The sequence below is a fragment of the Symphalangus syndactylus genome, chromosome 2 (assembly GCF_028878055.3).
Source record: "Symphalangus syndactylus isolate Jambi chromosome 2, NHGRI_mSymSyn1-v2.1_pri, whole genome shotgun sequence".
In the NCBI taxonomy this organism is placed as follows: Eukaryota; Metazoa; Chordata; class Mammalia; order Primates; family Hylobatidae; genus Symphalangus; species Symphalangus syndactylus.
Genome location: NC_072424.2, coordinates 89,185,260 through 89,207,043, shown reverse-complemented (window position 1 = coordinate 89,207,043; position 21,784 = coordinate 89,185,260). Strand labels below are relative to the sequence as shown.

The following is a 21,784-nucleotide window of genomic DNA, read 5'->3' as shown; positions in this document are numbered from 1 at the left end:
GGAGGAGAATGCCTGCCTTTAACTAGGTAACTCATCCTCAAATCTGTGGAATCCCATTAATCAGCATGTCATCAAGAACCAAAAAGTAAGTATGGAAAGAACAAAAAATTAATTTGCTTGACAATGCTTCTGTCTATCAATATGTTTATTATCATAGAGTATAAAAATGGTAAGAACTAGAATCTCTTAAAATAAGTATTATATGACCAGGTTGAATCTCATCAGGTCTGCTTTCTGTAATTAAATAATTTTCCAATTTGTTATGAACATTTCTGTGCAGTAGGCTCTACATAGTTTTGAATTATGATTCAGTTGTACCACACATCAGTTTTACAAGTAGCTTTGTTATGAACATTTCTGTGCAGTAGGCTCTACATAGTTTTGAATTATGATTCAGTTGTACCACACATCAGTTTTACAAGTAGCTTTAATATCTACTATGAAAAGTTTAAAGTGATATTGGTATCTTTTAGAACCAAATTTGCTACATAAATGTAAGCATTATTATAATGGTGTCTTGCCTTTTTTTTAGGTGGCTCTAACTAACTACACCTTTGAAAATGTGAGCTTTCATGTTCTTCATCAGCGTTTTCCTCTCTTTACCTTCCGAGTCTTGTCAGATTGGTTTGATAACAAGACAGATCTATACAGGTACTGTTTTATAACTCTGAAGAAGATAATATAAAATCATCATTGAGATGTAATTTATATGTAATAAAATGCATACATTTAAAGTGTATTGTTCAGGCCAGTTGTGGTGGCTTACGCCTGTAATCCTAGCACGTTGGGAGGCCAAGGCGGGCACATCACCTGACATCAGGAGTTTGAGATCAGCCTGGCCAACATGGTGAAACCCCCTCTCTACTAAAAATACAAAAAATTGGCCAGGTGTGGTGATGCATGCCTGTAATCCCAGCTACTCAGGAGGCTAAGGCAGGAGAATCACTTGAACCCGGGAGGCAGAGGTTGCAGTGAGCCGAGATCGTGCTACTGCACTCCAGCCTGGGTGACAGAGTGAGACTGTGTCTCAAAAAATATATAAATAAATAAAGTGTATTGTTCAATGACTTTGAAAAATGCATTTATCTTGTAATCATTACTCCAATCAAGATAAGGAGCATATCTCACATCCAGAAGATTCCGTTCTACAGCTTTGCAGTCAGCCTACCCATCCCCTAATCATCTAGATAATTACTAATTGGATTTCTATTACTGTAGATTAGTTTTGCCAATTCTGGAACTTCATATTAATGGAAATATTCATAATCTACTTTGGCTTTGAGGAAACTCAGAAAACATAGTGTGTATTTCTGTTGCATAAATAGTTTGTTCATTCTTATTATTAAATAGCATTCAATTATATGAATATAACTTACCCACCCACCTGTTGATGGACATTTGGGTTGTTTCTAGTTTGAGGCATTATGAATAAAACTGCAATAAAGATTTGCATACGAGTCATCATGTGAACATACATGTTCATATCTCTTAGGAGTAGAATTACTGGGCCATATAGCTGTTGTGTGTTAACATTTTAAGAAACTGTTAATCTGTTTTCTTTGGCAAGTCTGTCGGCAAAAAATTATCTTAGCCCTTGTTTATATGAAGATGTCTTTATTTCACCCTTATTTTTGAAGGATAATTTCTCAGTCTCAGTTGCATTTTTTTCTTTCACCACTCTAAAGATTTTGTTCCCTTTTCTTCCAGCCTCTCTTTTTGCTGATGAGAAGTCAACAGTTACTCTCATTTTTCCAGTATTTGTGATTCATTTTCTTTCCAAAGTCAGATTTAATGAGTTATTGACCGATGTTGCTTATTACTCTCTGCAAGGTTTATAGTGGAGATAGGGGGAGTTTCTCAGTTCTCCTGTCTAACCTCAGTCTTTGGATCTTCCTGTTCTTTTTTTTTTTTCTTTTTTTGAGACAGAGTCTCACTCTGTCACTGAGGCTGGAGTGCAGTGTCACAGTCTCTGCTCACTGCAAGCTCCGCCTCCTGGGTTTACGCCGTTCTCCTGCCTCAGCCTCCCAAGTACCTGGGACTACGGGCACCCACCACCACGTCCGGCTAATTTTTTGCATTTTTAGTAGAAACAGGGTTTCACCGTGTTAGCTAGGATGGGCTCAATCTCCTGACCTCGTGATCCACCCACCTTGGCCTCCCAAAGTGCTGGGATTACAGGCGTGAGCCAACATGCCTGGCCTGGATCTTCCTGTTCTTCTGGGGTTTGCTCAGCACTCCTGCTCTTCCCACAGAGGCAGCAGACCTCTGCTTTTTACCACTGCCAGGTCCTGGGCCCAAGTAAGCTTCCTGACCCTCCCCCTGGGGCAGATATCATTTTCTTCTACTCCTTTCTCAATGATACTATTCCTTTGCCTGGCATCTATGACAGGAAGTTTTCCTGCCCCTTTTCCAGTTGCTTGTTACTTAGTTCAAAGCCTATGGTTGGAATAGGCAAGTATACCAGGCCCAAGGTGTTTCCTAAGCTCCTCCAACTTGATGTAAGATTCAATCTCCAAACTCCGTTGTCTGTACATACTGTCAGTATTTGGTTTTAAGTTTTATCTAGAGTAGGCCTTTCTCTAGGGCAAAGGCCTCTGTTTTTTCTGGGCTCACAACTGAATGCCAAGGTTGTTAACAAGGGAGTGATGAGGTCTCTCCTCTCTGGCATTGGTGAGCCTCCAACCCCAGCACTATCTGACCATTTCTGCCCACACTCAACCCCCAGTGAGCTGCTCTCTATTCAGCCTCATGTGGTTTCATCCTGCTTGTTTTCAGGACAGCCTTGAGCTGTCACTCATAGGGAATCCAACTATACTTCCGACCACCCCCAACTCCTGCCACTTGCACAGCTCCCTTTCTCTCCCATGCTGCATCTCACAGACTCCAGCTGTGAGCTGCCTAAATGAACTCTGAGCTCTTCATCTTTGGCTTAGTAGGACAGCCTTGCTTTGTGTAGACTGGCACACTGCACTGTGTCTAGGAAAAGTCCTGAAATTAATGTGTCTGATTTTTTAAATGAGTGAATCTGTACTTACTGAATTGTAAGGCTGTATGGTGGTGAGGATGGAAAAAGTATAGCTTTGAAAACAACTTGATAATATTTGGGGAAACTGCTTCCTGAGCATGTCATCGCATATTCCAGTCACTTTTGAGGAATCTCAGAGAGGTGAAGTGAAGTAACAGAAAGCACTTAGCTTCTATCAAAGCCTTACAGAAATAGAAGCTGAGGCGAAGTCGGCTGAGTGCAGTGGCTCATGCCTGTAATTTCAGCACTTTGGGATGCCAAGGCAGGTGGATCACCTGAGGTCAGGAGTTCGAGACCAGCCTGGCCAATGTGGTGAAACCCCATCTCTACTAGAAATACAAAAAATTACCTGGGCATGATGGTGCATACCTGTAATCCCAGCTACTTGGGAGGCCGAGGCATGAAAATCACTTGAACCCGGGAGCAGGAGTCAGAGGTTGCAGTGAACTAAGATCACGCCACTGCACTCCACTCCAGTCTGGGTGACACAGCAAGACTCCATCTCAAAAAAAAAAAGCTGAGGAGTAGTTATACAGCAATAAATAAAACTTGATATTTAACTTAACATTGAAAACTATATTCAGTGGTTTGTTTATAAGCCCCGGAATCTCTAAATGCATGTTTTACCACCTTTAATTAGGTATTATCTAGGATGATAACTGTTTTTGACAAGTGAAATAGAGGCCTGGAACTAACATTGTATAGAAGGGACTTAGACTAGACATTAGACCATTTATGTCAAATGGATTATGTTATATGAGAAGACCATGCACTCTTTCTTTGAGTAGTCTTGGAAATATCAGACAACTTCATTCTTAAATTTAAGTGAATACTTACTTAAATTTAAATGAATACATTCTTTAAGTGAATACAAAAAAGTAAGTCTGACTTACTTTTTTGGTAAGTATGGTAACCCCTTTTGATTTGCATTTGCTTTCTACAGTGTTTTAAGGACATACATATATATTGTAAATCGACTTAGAATGAGAAGAACTTGCTAGTCAAGGATTTCTTGTGTTAAACCTGTAAAACACAAAGGTACCCTAATTTTTTTTAATAAACCCAGATTTTGATCTGGAAGCCCCTGATTTATATGAATGAGTTATGTTCCCAACATTTTATTGTTTCAAGCTTAGAACACATTTTTTCATAAAATAATGTCTTGTGATTAGATTCCCAAGCCAGCCTATAAAACTTTTCCTAATCTCTAATATTACTAATCTAGATAATTCCTAATACCAGCATGATTTTATCTGTCACTCAAGAATAGTTATTAAATACTATTCCAGTTTCTGAGCTAGGATGTATATCCTGGGAGCAGAGTTCTGTAGCTGAAGAAGGTAATATAGGAAATTTTCTTTTCTATTTGCTGAGTATAGAGCCAGTCCACAGAAAAACTTCAGAATAAGTGAATTTTGTACTCGGGATTCTCCTGTCTCCTTTTTTGTCACCTTCTCCCCAGATGAACTATCTTGAAAAATATCATGCCTTCAGGATGCTCTAAGTTCCCATTTCAGCACTACCCAAGCCTATCTTGAGTAGCATGTGCTTCATAATTATGTTTCCCTTCCTCCTTTCAGGATCAAAACTTGTATTTATTAGCGTTAAGTTTGACAGAGCATTAGGAGGATGGCATAATTCTTTAACAACAATGGAAAAAACTAGCAAAAGTCCATCTTGTCCTTTAACCATAAGTAAAGGCTGCAATTACTCATTCTCTTTTATGTTATATGATTAGTCAGATAGGACCGGAAAGTAGTAATGATGATGATTTTATTTCAGAAAGATCACTTTTTTAAATTAAAAAGTCTAAAATACATTTTTTTTAAATTAGCCATTCAAAGTATTTTTTATGTTCATGCCTATAGGTCAGCAGATTTAGATCAGAAAACAGCAGTTGTTACCTGCTGGATAAACTGTATAAGCTAAAATGTCGCTTGTTAAATTAACCTTTAGTTATGAAAGATAAGATGCATCTAATTTGTTTATATTACTTGGTTACCAGTCAGTGGAGAGGAATACATTTAGTGTGAAATGAATAAGCATTCATTTCACAAAATGGTCTACCATTTTTGTTAGTGAGGAAATGAGTAATTTGCTGTGATGATAGAAATTTAACAAGACAGTTACTCATTTATAATGTATTATCTTGTTTTCTTTTCATCATGTTTTCATTTATTTGGCCAAAATCTCAGGTTCTAGTGTACTAGGTTTGTAAACTAGGATGGATTAGGCTTACAGTAATCCTCAGTTTTGTTATCTATAATAGAGATATGTTAACATATTCTACCTCATGGAGTGAAGTAAGAATTAGATAGTATGAGTCTTCAACACACAGAAGGCTCTCAATAAATGTTAATTAATTGGTACGTCTTTCTTTTCAGGATAGAGAATTAGATTCTGAATGAAATGGGGAAATAGTAATTACCATAATTATCATAATAATAGCAGCAAAGGTTATTAAGTTTTTGCTTTTGCCTAACACCTTACAACAGTTTCACCTTACAACAGTGAAACCACTGTTTCACACATACTGAAACTGAGAACTAGAGAGTTAAATGATTTGCCTAGGGTCACGTAGTAGCTTGCAATAGAGCCACAATTTGAACCTACGACTATCTCACTCCAAAGTCTGTGCTGTCAGCCAATATGTGAAAATCTCTTAGACTGTATTCTTCAAAATGTGAAATAAACCATTTCCATTTTTTAAAAAAACAGTTATATATAGCATAGTAAAAATATTTCTTTTGAAATATAGTATTATACCCATTTATTTTTTAATAGACTATACTGCCTAAAAAAATAGAGTTGATCTTAGTCAAATCACTTAAATCAGGATCCTTTAAGATTCAGTTTAATCAGTTTTGTATATAAAGTATTAGACTTACTTTCACCATTTTTGCCCAAAAACAAACTTTTGTACTTCATTAAATAACATCAACAAAAGTAAAAAGCTAACATCAACCTAGGAAAACCATTTTCGCCATAACAGTTATGTATATTAACTATATTATATACTTTTAAATTAGTAAAAAAAATGGGTAAAAGACATGAACAATTATCAAAGGAAAAAAATCCTGAAATATTCAAATGTCTACCTTATATATAGTATATAAATGTCTACCTTACTAAAGGAATTAATTCTTAATCTGCTGATTATGTTTCTTAATTGTACCATGAATTACAAAAACCTATTGGCAAGATCAGTCTTATTTAAAAAAAAAAAAAAAAGGACTTTAGACTGGAGTAAACAATGAAAATAAACCAGTATGTTTTAAAACACATTTTCCAAAACAAATTATCATCAACATACTTCAATTGGTAACTCTTCTCCTGAATCACCACCTACAGATTTCAAGGAAATATTCGTGCCCAGTCAGCATGATTATCTGTTGAAACAGATTCTTACATATGTGTAATACATACCTTTTTAAAGTTTTCTGTTAAATCTGTGTCAGTTGAGACTTAACACTTATTTTTCTCATGTTTTACAAAACTCAGGAAAATGCTTGTATGCTGCCTGGCATTTTCAGAAATTATGTTAGTGTCTCACTATTCTGGTATCTCATTTGGCACGTTTCTCCAGGTCAGCTCTGTCCGTATGTTAAGAGGGCAAAGTGTCAATATCTCCTTTTTCTGCACAATCCACACATCCTAAAGGAGTGGTGAGCCATTAAATCCATTTTGTTTTATTTTAAAGGGACTGATCTGATTTGTACATAATGCATTATTTCAGATTTGCACTTTGCAGTTTTGTATTGTTGAGGGGTTACATTAATGATCTAAAACAAAAAAATGCAGATTAAAATGTGGTATCCTTTTTTGTCTATCAAACTCATAATAATTTTAAAAACTATAATCTTCATTGTTGACAAATATACAAGGAAACAAGCACTTTATCATCACTAGTATGAATATAAATTATTAAAACCTTTCTGGAAAGCAATGTATTGTTAGGTATTGAAAACTGACCAAATCTAGGAATTTATTTTAAGGAATTATTTAATCATCTGTATAAGGACTTAGCTTTAAAAATATTCACCACACCATTGCTTACAGTAATAAAAGATACTCAGTAAGTGTTTCGATTAAATATGTTATAATTATACAATAGCACACTTGATAGCTACAAAACATAAATATGGGGAGTCAGTATATTAAGTTAAAAATGTAAATTATGAAACAAAATTTCTGTTTATTTTGTTAAACAGTTATTTATAGAGTTTAGGATTCTTTCATGTCTGCCTAATGTTTTAACAGCTTTATTTAGATATAATTTGTATATCATACAATTCACCCATTTAAAGTATATAATTCACTGGCTTTTAGTATACTCAGAGTTGTACAACATCATCACAGTAAGTTTTATAATATTTTAATTACCCTAAATGGAAATCCTGCATCACCTAGCCACCACTCCTCAACCTTTCATCACTCCTATCACCCCCTCCACCAGAGTCCCCCCACCCTCTACCTCTTGCCTTAGACAACCACTGATCTACTTCCTGTCCCCATAGATTTGACTGTCCTCGACACTTCACATGAACAGAATCATGCAATATGTAATCTTTTGTGTCTGGCTTCTTTTAGCATAATGCTGTCCAGGATTGTCCATGTTACAGCATCTTTCAGTATTTCTTTTATTGCTGAATAATACTGTGTTGTATGGACATATACTGCATTTTATTTCTTCATCAGTTGATAGACATTTTGGTTGTTTCCCCTTTGGGCTACTATGATTAATACTGTAATGAACATTGATATATAGTTTTTTGTGTAGATACCTGTTTTCATTCCTTTTGGATATGTACCTAGGAGTAGAATTTTTGGTGGATTATATGGTAACTCTGTTTAACTATTTGAGGAACTGCCAAATTATCTTCCCAAGCAACTACACTATTTTACGTTCCCACCAGCAGTATATGAGGGTTCCAATCTCTCTACTTTCTTGGTAATACACTGTTATTATCTTTTTTATAGTAGGGTATTTTTTTTCTTCACATTCATTTTCTAGTTTTTCTATTAAGCATTAGTCATGTGTCCGAGGAAAAGGTTTTTAAACACGTTTATTAAACAATTATGTGACTATATTGTTCTAAAAGCAATATAATTAAAGATTACAATATATGTGAACCTTAATCTTCAAATGAATAAATTTTATTCCTCATAGTATACTTTTGGATCATTTTTACATCTTATAATATTAAAATTCTTTTTATGGATTTGCTGAGGGTTTTATTGTTTGTTTTCTTAAGAAGGTAAGGTAAAGAGGTTAAATTTAAGGTTTAAACTGAAAAACAGAACTTTTATATTTTCACAAAAAATACTTACTTGAAATATGTTTAACCCATGTATTATCTCACTAAAATTTATGTTCCTGATTTTTCTAAATGTTCACCAAATTACTCTTTTTTTTGCCATGAACATAGTGCATGTTTTTATTTTAGACTTATAATGAAAACCCAGACCCTTCATGTTCTTTAAAAATCTATAGATATGCTAAATAATTATTGCGTAATCAGCAGCTGTATCTTAAAGGAGAATGTTAATTTTCTATAATAAGAATAGAAAAAAAAAAAGAATAGAGCAACATCAAGCAAAATATTGAAAAAGAGTGATCCTTAATCTTACCACCTAATCACAAGTACTATTTTAAATTTTGCGTATCTTTACTGGCTTTCATGCCCTTGAAATACCTGAAATTTTCTAATGTTTAATTACTTAACATACTTTGCTTAAAGGCTCATGTCATTACTCTTTCCTTAAGTAACCTCACTTTTAGCATGTAGATTTTTGGCAGGAAAAAAGTACTGTTTTCAAGTGTCCAAATTTTTCCCTGATGTTCATAATGTGGATTCTTTTTTAACAGATGGAAAATGGTTGATCATTATGTTAGCCGTGTCCGTGGAAATCTCCAAATGTTAGAACAGCTGGACCTGATTGGGAAAACCAGTGAGATGGCTAGACTTTTTGGCATTCAGTTTTTACATGTACTGACAAGGGGTTCACAGGTAGGAAATCAGTTTTCTTGCAGACTTGAAAGTTCTGTATGAGTGATACACTTTTGTGATGTTTGAAGTGATTTGACTTTTTAAACTTTCTGTTTGGTACCAACTAATCAATAGCTGGGTAATTAAATCTTGTCATTTTATTCTCTTTCTATGCCAACTTTCTGGCCACTGCCAAGTTTTTTATGGTATTAAGAAAATAAATGTCCATGCCCTTAAGGATATTATATTCCTGAATATTGTTAACTGTGATTAAAGGTGTCTCTTAAAACTAGAGAAGCAACAGTCTACCTTTCTTTTGTTTTACATTTTTAATTTTGGCTTGTTAAAACTTCCCATAGATAATTTTAATATAAAAATAAAAAGCTTGAAAATCAATATAAGTGGACTATGTAACTTTTTTAAATGTTATAAAAAAAAGAAACCTAAGAAGCCATTTAATTCATATCTTTCTAAGTAATTTCCCAAGGATATAATGAGAGATTTTTACTAAACGCCTTGCTGAAAATGAGTTTATGTATTAATTCAACAAATATGTATTTGAATACCTGTAGTTTGTTAAGCACAGTGGTAGTCATCAGCGATACCATATTAAAACACTCAGATTCCTTAACCTTGTAAAATCCTTAATTATTTTAATTACCTGTGTCTATAACATTCCTCAATCAACCAGTTCAGTAAATATAGCAAAAATAGAGTTCTAACTACTTTTGTTTTACCTGTTTATTTCATTTAATTGCTTATAAGCTATTTATTTTACTTATACCCATCAAATTTAACAACTGTTTGAGCTAGTCTGTAATAAAAGGCAAAGATACCTTAAAACCTCATGAGAATACTTCAGTGAACCCAGGCTGGTTCTTGTGAGTAATTTTTTTTTCTAATACCCCAAGCCGTCTGCTTAATAGTTATTATTAGAAACAAACATACCAGTAATTGCTTGATTCAGTTTTGCTAGGGACCAGTAATAAGCTGATTACTATTCAGTTCTTTTTTTTATTTTTTAATTATTTCCACAACAAAAGCCACATTCAATACTTTATAATTCTATAATCATTTTCTTTCTTTGAAAAACTGGGATAACATTTTCTATCTTAAGTCTCCTGACAGCTTTTTAATTCTCTAATTTTCCCAAATAAATTTCTCCAAGATTATTGACCAACTTCTTAAATGAAATTGTCAAACTATACAGCTGTCTGTCCTACACTTTTTTATTATGGTGTAGCTGTATTTAAATACAAAGAGGGCCGGGTGCAGTGGCTCACGCCTGTAATCCCAGCAGTTTAGGAGGCCAAGGCAGGGGATCACTTGAGGTCAGGAGTTCAAGACCACCTTGGCCAACATGATGAAACCTCATCTCTACTAAAAATACAAAAATTAGCTGGGCATCATTGCGCAAGCCTGTTATTCCAGCTACTCAGGAGGCTGAGACAGGAGAATCACTTGAACCCTGGAGGTGGAGGTTGCAGTGAGCCGAGATTGTGCCATTGCACTCTAGCCTGGAAAACAGAGCGAGACTTCATCTCAAAATAAATAAGTAAATAATAAAAATAAAAACAGATCTAATTTCATCTGTCTTTTAAAATTGACTTATCTTTTAAGTTATTTGACATGTTTTATAGTTTTTATAAAAGTCGTAGGCATAGGAAAAGGATTTACATATATCCCTTTTTGCATCTGAAAGCTGACGAAATAACTAGTATTGCAGGCTGGGCATAGTGGCTCACGCCTATAATCCCAGTACTTTGGGAGGCCGAGGTGGGTGGATCACCTGAGGTCAGGAGTTCGAGACCAGCCTGGCTAACATGGTGAAACCCTGTTTCTACTAAAAATACAAAAAGTTAGCTGGACATGATGGCTCATGCCTGTAATCCCAGCTATTTGGGAGGCTGAGGTAGGAGAATCGCTTGAACCTGGGAGGCGGAGGTTGCAGTGAGCCGAGATTGTGCCATTGTACTCCAGCTTGGGCAACAAGAGCGATACACCGTCTAAAAAAAAAAAAAAAAAGAAGTCATACAGTCTTATTCTGAAAAGCAGATTATCCTCAAATGATTATATATTCAAATGACCAATATATTTAAACTGTGTTTCTTCTCTTCTCACCTCCCTTTCTCCCTGCAGTACCGTGTGGAATCAATGATGTTGCGTATTGCTAAACCAATGAACTATATTCCTGTGACACCTAGTGTTCAGCAAAGATCCCAAATGAGAGCCCCACAGTGTGTTCCTCTAATTATGGAGCCTGAATCCCGCTTCTATAGCAACTCTGTTCTCGTTTTGGATTTCCAATCACTTTATCCTTCTATTGTGATTGCATATAACTACTGCTTTTCCACCTGCCTTGGCCATGTGGAGAACTTGGGAAAGTAAGGTTTTTTTCACATTTACAATAATGTTGTTGTGCTTTGTACTTCTTACTAAAATTAGACACTTTCTGAGTGTCTCTTTGCTCTGGACACCTTCCCTACGAGCAAGATAAATGTACTGTATCCCAGCTAATCCATTCATTGTGGTTGTCTTACCAATTGATGTGGATCACCATATGATTAATCCAGCTTCATGGATGGATGACTCATGAAGAGGATTGGGAATAGGTCAGCCTTGCAACTGTTTCACTCCATATGTAACTATGGTCTCTTTTAAAATGAAAGTTAAATTGTTGATGTAAATTACCTTTCAGTGGAACAGTTTGAGGATTATGATCTTATAACTCCAACTAGACCTCCTCTTTATTTTTCTTATAAATAGTCCAGGATTTTTAAAATTAAATGTTAGGTTTTATTAATTAATGTAAATTAAATTTTATAAACTGACAACATTTTAAATTCTCAAAGGATTACTTTTCTTAAATTGTAGGAAATAACGGAGTCTTCCTTTTTATTGATTTCTGCGTATTTGAGACCATGTGTTGGTTTTAGTATATCCTATATTCCTTCATAGAAAGCATCTGTGGAAATTATATTGGTAATCCTGTCTTTTTATTAAAAACAAGAATTTGGAAAATTTGCAAGATTTACAGTATTTCTATTTAAGGTTTAAATTATTCTTTAAATATATTCACAAGGATGTTAAATAAAAAATTTTTATGTAAGTAATTTAGTATGATTGGGCTGGATGTGGTGGCCCACGCCTGTAATCCCAGCACTTTGGGAGGCCAAGGAGGGCAGATCATGAGGTCAGGAGATGGAGACGATCCTGGCTAACAGGATGAAACCCCATCTCTATTTAAAATGCAAATAATTAGCCAAGTGTGGCAGGCGCCTGTAGTCCCAGCTACTCGGGAGGCTGAGGCAGGAGAATGGCATGAACCTGGGAGGCGGAGCTTGCAGTGAGCCAAGATGGCGCCACGGCACTCCAGCCTGGGGGACAGAGCGAGACTCCATCTCAAAAAATAATAATAATAAAATAAATAAGATGATCAGATGTTGAGTTGAAATTTGGTATTTCAGTATAGATTTTACCCATAAATTTTAGGATAGTGCCATTTAAGAAATGTTTCTTGTAATAAATTGTGAATATTTGAAAAACTATTTCAGTAATGAGGCAAATAAACATATTACTAAGTACATGAATTCATGTTTAGATGTTTGAAAATGAATTTCTAATACAGTTAGAAAGATTTTTTAAATTGCATAAAATCTCTGTTCTATGATTTGAGGAAGTATTTGCTTAATGTTCTCTTTCTTAACAGGTATGATGAGTTCAAATTTGGCTGTACCTCTCTGAGAGTACCTCCAGATTTACTTTACCAAGTTAGGCATGATATCACAGTGTCCCCCAATGGAGTAGCTTTTGTCAAGGTAATACTCTCTTGTAAATGAAAGATAACAACTATGGCTGAACTTTTGGAGAGCTGATAATGGTTTAGATATTGTTGGCACATAATAGAAAACAACAACACCGAGTTGGCTTGAATATTTTATCTCAAAAAGTCAAAGATATAAGAATCTTCTAAGAAATCACTTCAGGAACAAACCAGTCACCTTGTTTTTGTTGAATTTAGGTTTTAAATCTTTAAATTGTTAAATTTTAGTTAACGAAATATTGAAAGAAATAAACATCTGCTTATACCTTCTGCCCTTTATTAGAATCAGGCAGACTTAAATAGCAACTTAATGGTCAAAATGTATTACCTACAAAGATTTAAATTGCTTTAATATGTAGATGCTACTAGTTGTTTTTCTACATTATTTTAAATTAAGGCTATATTAGAATTAATGATACTCTAATAGGCTTATTGATTATATTTTTAAGAAGATATCCAAACTAAAAATAGGATCCCTTTTTTCTCTCCTGTATCTCCCCTCAAAAGAGACAGAGGAAAACTTTATAAATTAGAGACAAATAAGAGACATCTAAAAGAAGATTATATTGCCTCTTATATGCCAACTTTATTCCTTTCTTTTCTATTTTCTTAGCAGTGAGTCTGTACTAGAATCATGAGACAGTAGAGTGGTTGATGGTAGAGTGGACCCCACCAGCCCTCAAATTCATTCTGGTGTACTATGTCAAAAGTGGCATCATTCTCTACCAGTAAGAGGGAATGCTAAACTAAAATTAGCAATGTAGATGAAGAAAATTTTAACCAAAGAGTTCATGGTATGTTTCTTTTTGGAAAATTTTAAAATGTAGTATTTCTAAGGTCTGATATAGATGAGATCTACTTGGAGAAATGGAAAGAGATTTTTTTTTATTAAAGGAGTCTCTATATAAAAATCAGTTTTCCCATCACATTTCTGCAAATTTGGTCCCTGTTCTTTTTATCTTATGTCTTAAAACATTATGGCTGCTTCAAAATGTACACCAAATGAATTAGAGGTTACAATATGTTCCATTGTCGCATATCTAGCAGCTTATTATCTCCCTTTAACAGCTTTTCTTTAAACTTGCATCTACTTTTGGACCCAGTGTGTAAAGCTTAATGAAAATAAGATTTTTTTAATATTCAGGTGTGTGATTATCCTATACCTGAGATTTTAATTGTTAGGTCCGACATGCATTACCTTGCACGTGTCTGTGAATCATCATCAAAGTTAATACTGTTTTGTGGTTTTCATTCCTACTGGAGTTCTCATAAATTCTCCCTAGTCTTGATGAATACAAATGATTTTTTTTGGCATCAACAAATTTTATCACCTCACTATTCATCCCCTCTTCCAGATTGCTAATAAATATAGGCCGGAGGGGATGGCTTAGTGGTCTAAGCATCAGATTTGAAATACGTAGAGTCCCTGGAACTGCAGGTTTGAATGTCAGCAGAGTCAACCCAGCTCATCATTCTTCCAAGGTAGATAAATGGAGTTCCATGCAGATTTCTGTGTGGGGTCATTAGGATGAGATCTTTAAAAACTGAGTTGGTTATGAGTGATACAAGTCCCATGTGTCATTTTGAAAGAATGGGGGTTTCTGTCAAAGTTTTGAACAAAATTTCCCTCTGAACTTGTTGTATGGTCACTTATGCACTAGTTGACATCCTCCTCCCTGGAGGTCTCTGAACTGACATAGAAATGCTCTGTTAGATTTATAAACATTGCAGGAACCGTTTAGGAGAAAAATCCTCTTCCAAGAAATAAAATGTGATGATTTTATATTGACGGCCACTAATACTATGGTCACTATTGTTAGCATGTTTCAATTCATGACAGTTGGCCATTATTATGTTTTATGCATCCTTCTTAATTATATAAATCTATAATGTTTGAGGGGTTTTAAACATTTTTTTTCTTTATGATAGCCTTCAGTAAGAAAAGGTGTACTACCAAGAATGCTTGAAGAAATTTTGAAGACTAGATTTATGGTGAAGCAGTCAATGAAGGCTTACAAGCAAGACAGAGCCCTGTCACGAATGCTTGATGCACGTCAGTTGGGACTTAAGCTGATAGCAAATGTCACATTTGGCTATACATCTGCTAATTTTTCTGGGAGAATGCCATGCATTGAAGTAAGTGATACAAATCTGTAGTTTTTTCAAAAGAGACTAAAATACAGTGAGGCACAGTGGCACTCACCTGTATTCCCAGTTACTTTGGAAGTTAAGATGTGGTGCGGGGGGCTTCAGCCCAGAGTTGAATCCTGCCTGGACAACATAGTGAGACCTCATCTCTTTTTTAAAAGAAAAAGAAAAAAAAAAAAAAAAAAGGCCAGGCATGGTGGCTCACGCCTGTAATCCCAACACTTTGGGAGGCCAAGGCGGGCAGATCACATGAGGTCAGGAGTCGCGACCAGCGTGGTCAACATGGTGAAACCCCATCTCTACTAAAAACACAAAAATTAGCTGGGTGCGGTGGTGGGCATCTGTAATCCCAGTTACGCAAGAGGCCAAGGCAGGATAATTGCTTGAACCCAGGAGGCAGAGGTTGCAGTGAGCCGAGATTGTGCCATTGCACTCCAGCCTGGGTGACAGAACGAGACTTGGTCTCAAAGAAGTGGCTCACACCTGTAACCCCAACACTTTGAGAGGCCAAGGCACGTGGATTACTTGAGCTCAGGAGTTTGAGACCAGCCTGGGCAACACGGTGAAATCCCATCTCTAACCAAAAATGCAAAAACTAGCCAGGCATAGTGTTATGTGCCTGTGGTCCCAGTTACTTGGGAGGCTGAGATGGGAGGATCACTAGAGCCCAGGAAGTCAAGGTTGCAGTGAGCCATGATTGCACCACTGCATTCCACTCTGGGTAACAGAACGAGACCCTCTCAAAAAAAGAGACTAAAGCAGCATTAAATGAATGCCTATTCATTCAAGCATTTCTATGACATAAGATCAGTTTTTCTCATGCCAAGCCTAAATATACACATATTCTTGGGGATCTGTGACTTTTCTCTATAAGATACCTCCGTGTCTTTATTCCAATGATAATTTTAGAAATTAGCATACACCTATTTCTGCATGGTCTTCATAACTATACTGTAACTTTCTATTAGCATGAAATTTCAGTGCCACCTTTGTAGCAGTTTTTACAACAGCCTTGGTACTGCATAATTCATTTTATGTATTGACAAGAGATCTGATTATAGTTATATTGGCTTGTCCAAATGTCACAATTAGCCGGGTGTGGTGGCTCACACTTGTGATCCCCACAACTCAGGAGGCTGAGGTGGGAGGATTGCTTGAGCCCAAGAGTTCAAGACTAGCCTAAGCAACATAGTGAGCCCTTGCCTCTATTAATACACAAAATTAAAAACTAAAAAAATTTTTTAAGTCAGAATAAACAACAGCCATTCCATATTTACTAGTATACCAGTAGATATAAAGCAAAACCTTTTTTGCAGTGATAGTGACAGTTGAAAGACATTTTTCATAGAATAAGACTTAATTTCATATTTACTAAGTTAAGGTGTTTATTTGATACAAATACAATATAGTGTGACAGGGTAATATAATAATATACTAGTGAGTGAGAAAAGAACAGAGTAACATGTTACGTTGTGATCTTTTCATGCCAAATGAAGGTCAGAGAACATTGTGGTATATCATATTTGCATTAGTTGAGTAAGAGAAAAGCAGGGAAAGCATAAAGTCTTCAGACAGCTCACAGTAGGCAAAATGAACTCCAAAAACATGAGCAAGGTAGTAGTGTCATATTCACATTGAAAGCAGCAAAATACCATCTATAGTGGAAACTTAATATTGTTAACTTGAATATTTTGGTACAGTAATATGATTTTGTGCTGGATAAATTTTTTTATAGTTGCACTGTAAAGGCTGTAGGCAATAAAAGTTTGTATCTAGGTTTATATTTGTATACTTTTAGGTAAGATAAAAAATACTTTGTCAGTCCTGGGGGTTCATATTAATACATTTGAAAACCACTGATCTATATGATCTAGCAGGGAAAAAAATGGAAATGATATTACTAATGTAAAACCAAAAGATCTCCTTTTTTTTTGAAACAGCGTCTTGCTTTATCGCCCAGGCTAGAGTGCAGTGGCTTAACCACGGCTCACTGCAGCCTCGACCTCCCAGGCTCAAGCAGTCCTCCTACCTCTGCCTCCAAGTAGCTGGGACTACAGGTGCTTACCTCTATGCCCAGTTAAGTTTTCTATTTTTTGTAGAGATGGGGTTTCGCCATGCTGCCCAGGCTGGTCTTGAACTCCTGGGCTCAAGTGATTCTCCTGCCTTGGCAGGGATTACAGGTGTGAGCCACCATGCTTGTCCCAAATCCTTTCTTAGGGGCCACTTCCACGTTTCCCTAATTTCTTCCCTGCCTCTCAGTCTTAAAAGTGTTTATTAATGTCTTTTAGTAATAAAACAATGCAGAAATTATACTATTTTTAAAATATGTAAATACTGTAACTTTAGAATAACCAGAATTTGGTAGGATTTTTGAACTAGCAGTGGAAGTTTAGGAATAGGGTTTCACTAGGTAGTACGTTGCTGCTTTGCATGGTGAACTCAGACTGCCAAGCGATACCTGCTTCTTTGACCCTGGTCTTCTCAGCTATTCTCAGGTTAATGACTGCAGGCATGCATTTGACCCCTCATCATATGCTAACTTCGCAACAGTACAGTGTTAACTTCTAGGTGAAATCATCAGTGGAAAAAGCAGCTAACATCACAGAAAGAGCCTCTCATGAATAAGTGAAAAGTTAGCACCAATGGAGTAAAAATGGAAGATATCAGCCACTTTTTTTTTAAAGGGCAGATGGCTTCATTCTTTTTTATGGCCGTATGATATTCCATTGTACACATAATATGGCATTTCCTTTATCCATTCACCCGTTGATGGACACTTAGGTTGTTTCCATATCTTGGCTATTGTGAATAGTGCTACAGTAAATATGGGAGTGCAGGTATCAATTCAATGTACCTATTTCCCTTTTTTTTGGGGGGGGGGGATATATACCCAGCAGTGGAATATCTGGATCATATGGTAGTTCTATTTTTAAATTTTTGCAGCATCCTCATATTGTTCTACATAGTGGCTCTACTAATTTACATTCCCACTACAGTGGGTTCCCCTTTCTCTACATCCTTGCTGGCATTCATTATTGCCTATTTTTTGGATAAAAGCCATTTTAGCTGGGGTGAGAAGATATCTTATTATAATTTTGATTTGCATTTCTCTAATTAGTAATATTAGTCATTTGTATGTCATCTTTTGAGAAATGTCTATTCAGACCTTTTGTGCATTTTTAATCGAATTATTTGTTTTTTTCCTACTGAGTTGTTTGAGTTCCTTACATATCTGGTTATTAATCCCATGTTAGATGGGTAGTTTGCAAATATTTTCTCCCATTCTATGGGTTGTCTCTTCACTTTGTTGATTATTTCCTTTACTGTGCAGAAGCTTTTTAGCTTTATGTGATCCCATTTATCCAGTAATCAGCCCTAAAAAAGAATAAAATCCTGTCATTTGCAAAACATGAATGGAACTGAAGGACGTTATGCTAAGTGAAATAAGCCAGACAGAGAAAGACAAATATCACATGTTCTCACTCTTACGGAAACTAAAAAAAACAAAGGAACTCATGGAGATAGAGAGTAGAATGATGGTTGCCAGAGGCAGTGAGGTGGGGAGGGAGGGAGATAAAGTAGAAATGATTAATGAGTACAAAAATACAATTAGAATGAATAAAATCAAGTATTTAGTAGCACAGTAGAGTAACTATAGTGAACAGCAACTTATTGTATATTTTTAAATAACGAAAAGAATGGAATTGAAATGTCTAACACAAATAAATGATAAATGCTTGAGGGGATGGATATCCCAGTTACCCTGATTTGATCATTACACATTGTCTGCCTGTGTACATCATATGTACCGCATATATGTATATATACAACAGTTATGTATCCAGAATAATTGAAAGCTTTTAAAAGCGGGAGGCGAATAGATTACTGACTGTGGTCTCCTGCTTTCCTTCAGAGAACACACAATCAAAAAAGTGCTAGATCTGGACTATCATAGAGAAAGATAAGACTTTGTAAGCATATAAGGAGAATATGGAGAATAAATAAATGTAGCTAATAGTTGTAGGTTAATGTCTGTCTCAATACCATCATAGAGAAAGACAAGACTTTGTAAGCAAAAATTCCTATGAAGAGAATATGGAGAATAAAGTAGCTAATGGTGAAGGTTAATGTCTCTGTCTCAGTTGGACTTACTTCATAAATTAAAATTTTTATATGTTGACAGTTTTCTACTAAACTATTGGTCATTCATGTTTATGATAAAGGTATATTTGTGCCTTTTTAAAAATTGTCTGAACTTTATTTCTTCCTTTTTATATCTTTTCAGAGAATTAATTTTTACTTAAAAAATTTGTTTTTATTAAGACTTTTGAGGCCGGGTGCGGTGGCTCACGCCTGTAATCCCAGCACTTTGGGAGGCCGAGGCAGGTGGATCACGAGGTCAGGAGATCAAGACCATCCTGGCTAACGCGGTGAAACCCTGTCTCTACTAAAAATACAAAAAATTAGCCAGGCGTAGTGGCGGGTGCCTGTAGTCCCAGCTACTCGGGAGGCTGAGGCAGGAGAATGGCATGAACCCGGGAGGCAGAGGTTGCAGTGAGCCGAGATTGCGCCACTGTACTCCAGCCTGGTCGACAGAGCGAGGCTCCATCTCAAAAAAAAAAAAAAAAAAAAAAAGACTTTTGAGCATCCCCAGTCATGGCCTAAATTGTGAAACCATTTCTTTTCCTCTTTTAAATCCTCTCTTATTCCTTTACTGAAATAATGCTTTTCAGGTTAGGAACCTTGGCACAAAGTAGCAGTATCTGTTAATTTAATTACTTCTCCTTCCCTCTTCCGCTGCCCCCTCACTCTAGTGCTGCTGAATTCTTCTTATTACATGGTCTTCAGGGGTAACTGCAGAGTTCTGACTCTTTGGGGTATAACTTAAATGCGTCAGAGTAAGAGCATCAGGCAGACATTTAAGACCACTATGTATATGTACGAGTATATACTTACTTGTAAGTATGTATCTCAGAAGTATATTTGACTTTGACACTAAGATGGCTTGCTTATGCAGCTCTTTGTCCCCACATATTTAAAAGTTGACCTTGTTTGAAAGTGGCAGCAGGTAACAGAACATTTTATTCAATTTGAGTTTCCATTAGATAACATGATTTTTGTAATGTATTAAGTTACAGTTTACATTCCCAAGATTTTCTAATGTACTAGAGGTCTCAGCAGAATTCATAATCTTAATTTAAAACCCAAGGCCAGGCATGGTCGCTCACACCTGTAATTCCAACACTTTGGGAGGCTGAGGCAGGTGGATCATTTGAGGCCAGGAGTTCAAGACCAGCCTGGCCATCATGGCAAAACCCTGTCTACTAAAAATACGAAAAATAGCTGGGCATGGTGGCACACGCCTGTAATCCCAGCTATTCGGGAGACTGAAGCACGAGAATTGCTTGAACCCAGGAGGCAGAGGTTGCAGTGAGCCAAGCTCACACCACTACACTCCAGCCTGAGCGACAGAACGAGACTCTGTCTCAAAATAAATAAATCAGAATAAATAAATAAATCCCAACTCGTTTCTACTACCAGTTTTATTATTTGTTCCTTTGTTCATATACTTAATATGTCCTTTGTAATGCAACTTTAAACAGCCTTTTAAATACTATTCAATCCTACATTTAGTAATTCAAATTTTACAGTAAAGGGAGAAGGATCATTATTGCTATTGCTTGCTTCTTAACAGAAAAAAACAAAAATGTGCAGTTTGCGTTTTAAAATTGCAAAAGGAATGCTCCATTTATGTTTTATGTTGAATGGCAGTTTTTCCCTCTTAGCTTTAATGAGTTTAATAAATAAAACAGCATTGTTGGCCGGGCGCGGTGGCTCACGCTTGTAATCCCAGCACTTTGGGAGGCCGAGGCGGGCGGATCACCAGGTCAGGAGATCGAGACCACGGTGAAACCCCATCTCTACTAAAAATACAAAAAAAAATTAGCCGGGCGTGGTGGCGGGTGCCTGTAGTCCCAGCTACTCGGAGAGGCTGAGGCAGGAGAATGGCATGAACCCGGGAGGCGGAGCTTGCAGTGAGCCGAGATCGCGCCACTGCACTCCAGCTGGGTGACAGAGCGAGACTCCGTCTCAAAAAAAAAACAAAAAAACAAAAAAAACCAGCATTGTTATATAGTCTCCTTAATTTACTTAACTGTAAAATCTCATTAGCATGCTTCTCATATTTGTCAAGGCCCAGCATCTTTTTGTTTTGTAAACTCATGCTGTGGTCACTGTTAAAATTCACTAATCACCAATGAGTAAAACCTTCCTAGATATATATCTACCTATTTAATTTAAATTGAACAGTTTTAATATATTTCCCATCATATAATTAGATACATTTTTCCTTGTATAACTAGTCACAAGATTGAAGTTCAGCATTAACTTTAATGATATTGAAAGACATTATCATCAACACTTCAACAGAAAAATTTTGAGAGATACACGTACATATACTCATGCACCCACAAAGAGTGCTTTTCTGCCTAATGAGTTGTAAGGGCACGTAAGAAAGCTGAATAGGTCAGGCACGGTGGCTCACACCTATAATCCCAGTACTTTGGGAGGCCAAGGTGGGCGGATCACGAAATCAGGAGTTCGAGACTAGCCTGGCCAATATGGTGAAACCCCATCTCTACTAAAAAATACAAAAATTCTCTGGGTGTGGTGGCGTGCACCTGTAGTCCCAGCTACTCAGGAGGCTGAGGCAGGAGAATCGCTTGAACCCAGGAGGCAGAGGTTGCAGTGAGCCAAGATTGTGCCACTGCACTCCAGCCTGGGTGACAGTGAGACTCC

General features: G+C 36.3%; 1 protein-coding gene across 8 annotated transcripts in view; it reads left to right on the top strand.

Annotated features, from left to right (window-relative positions):
- Positions 1-21,784, top strand: part of REV3L (REV3 like, DNA directed polymerase zeta catalytic subunit) — a 186,778-nt gene that overhangs the window by 142,232 nt on the left and 22,762 nt on the right. For 7 of the 8 annotated variants that reach the window (XM_063630973.1, XM_063630980.1, XM_063630964.1 and 4 more), the window contains 5 exons: positions 533-651; positions 8,895-9,036; positions 11,155-11,399; positions 12,725-12,833; positions 14,768-14,974. In XM_063630973.1, the coding sequence (XP_063487043.1) occupies positions 533-651; positions 8,895-9,036; positions 11,155-11,399; positions 12,725-12,833; positions 14,768-14,974 (822 nt within the window). Of the gene's footprint in view, positions 1-532; positions 652-8,894; positions 9,037-11,154; positions 11,400-12,724; positions 12,834-14,193; positions 14,321-14,767; positions 14,975-21,784 lie in introns of those variants that run through there. The other variant, XR_010118720.1, reaches the window with a different exon arrangement.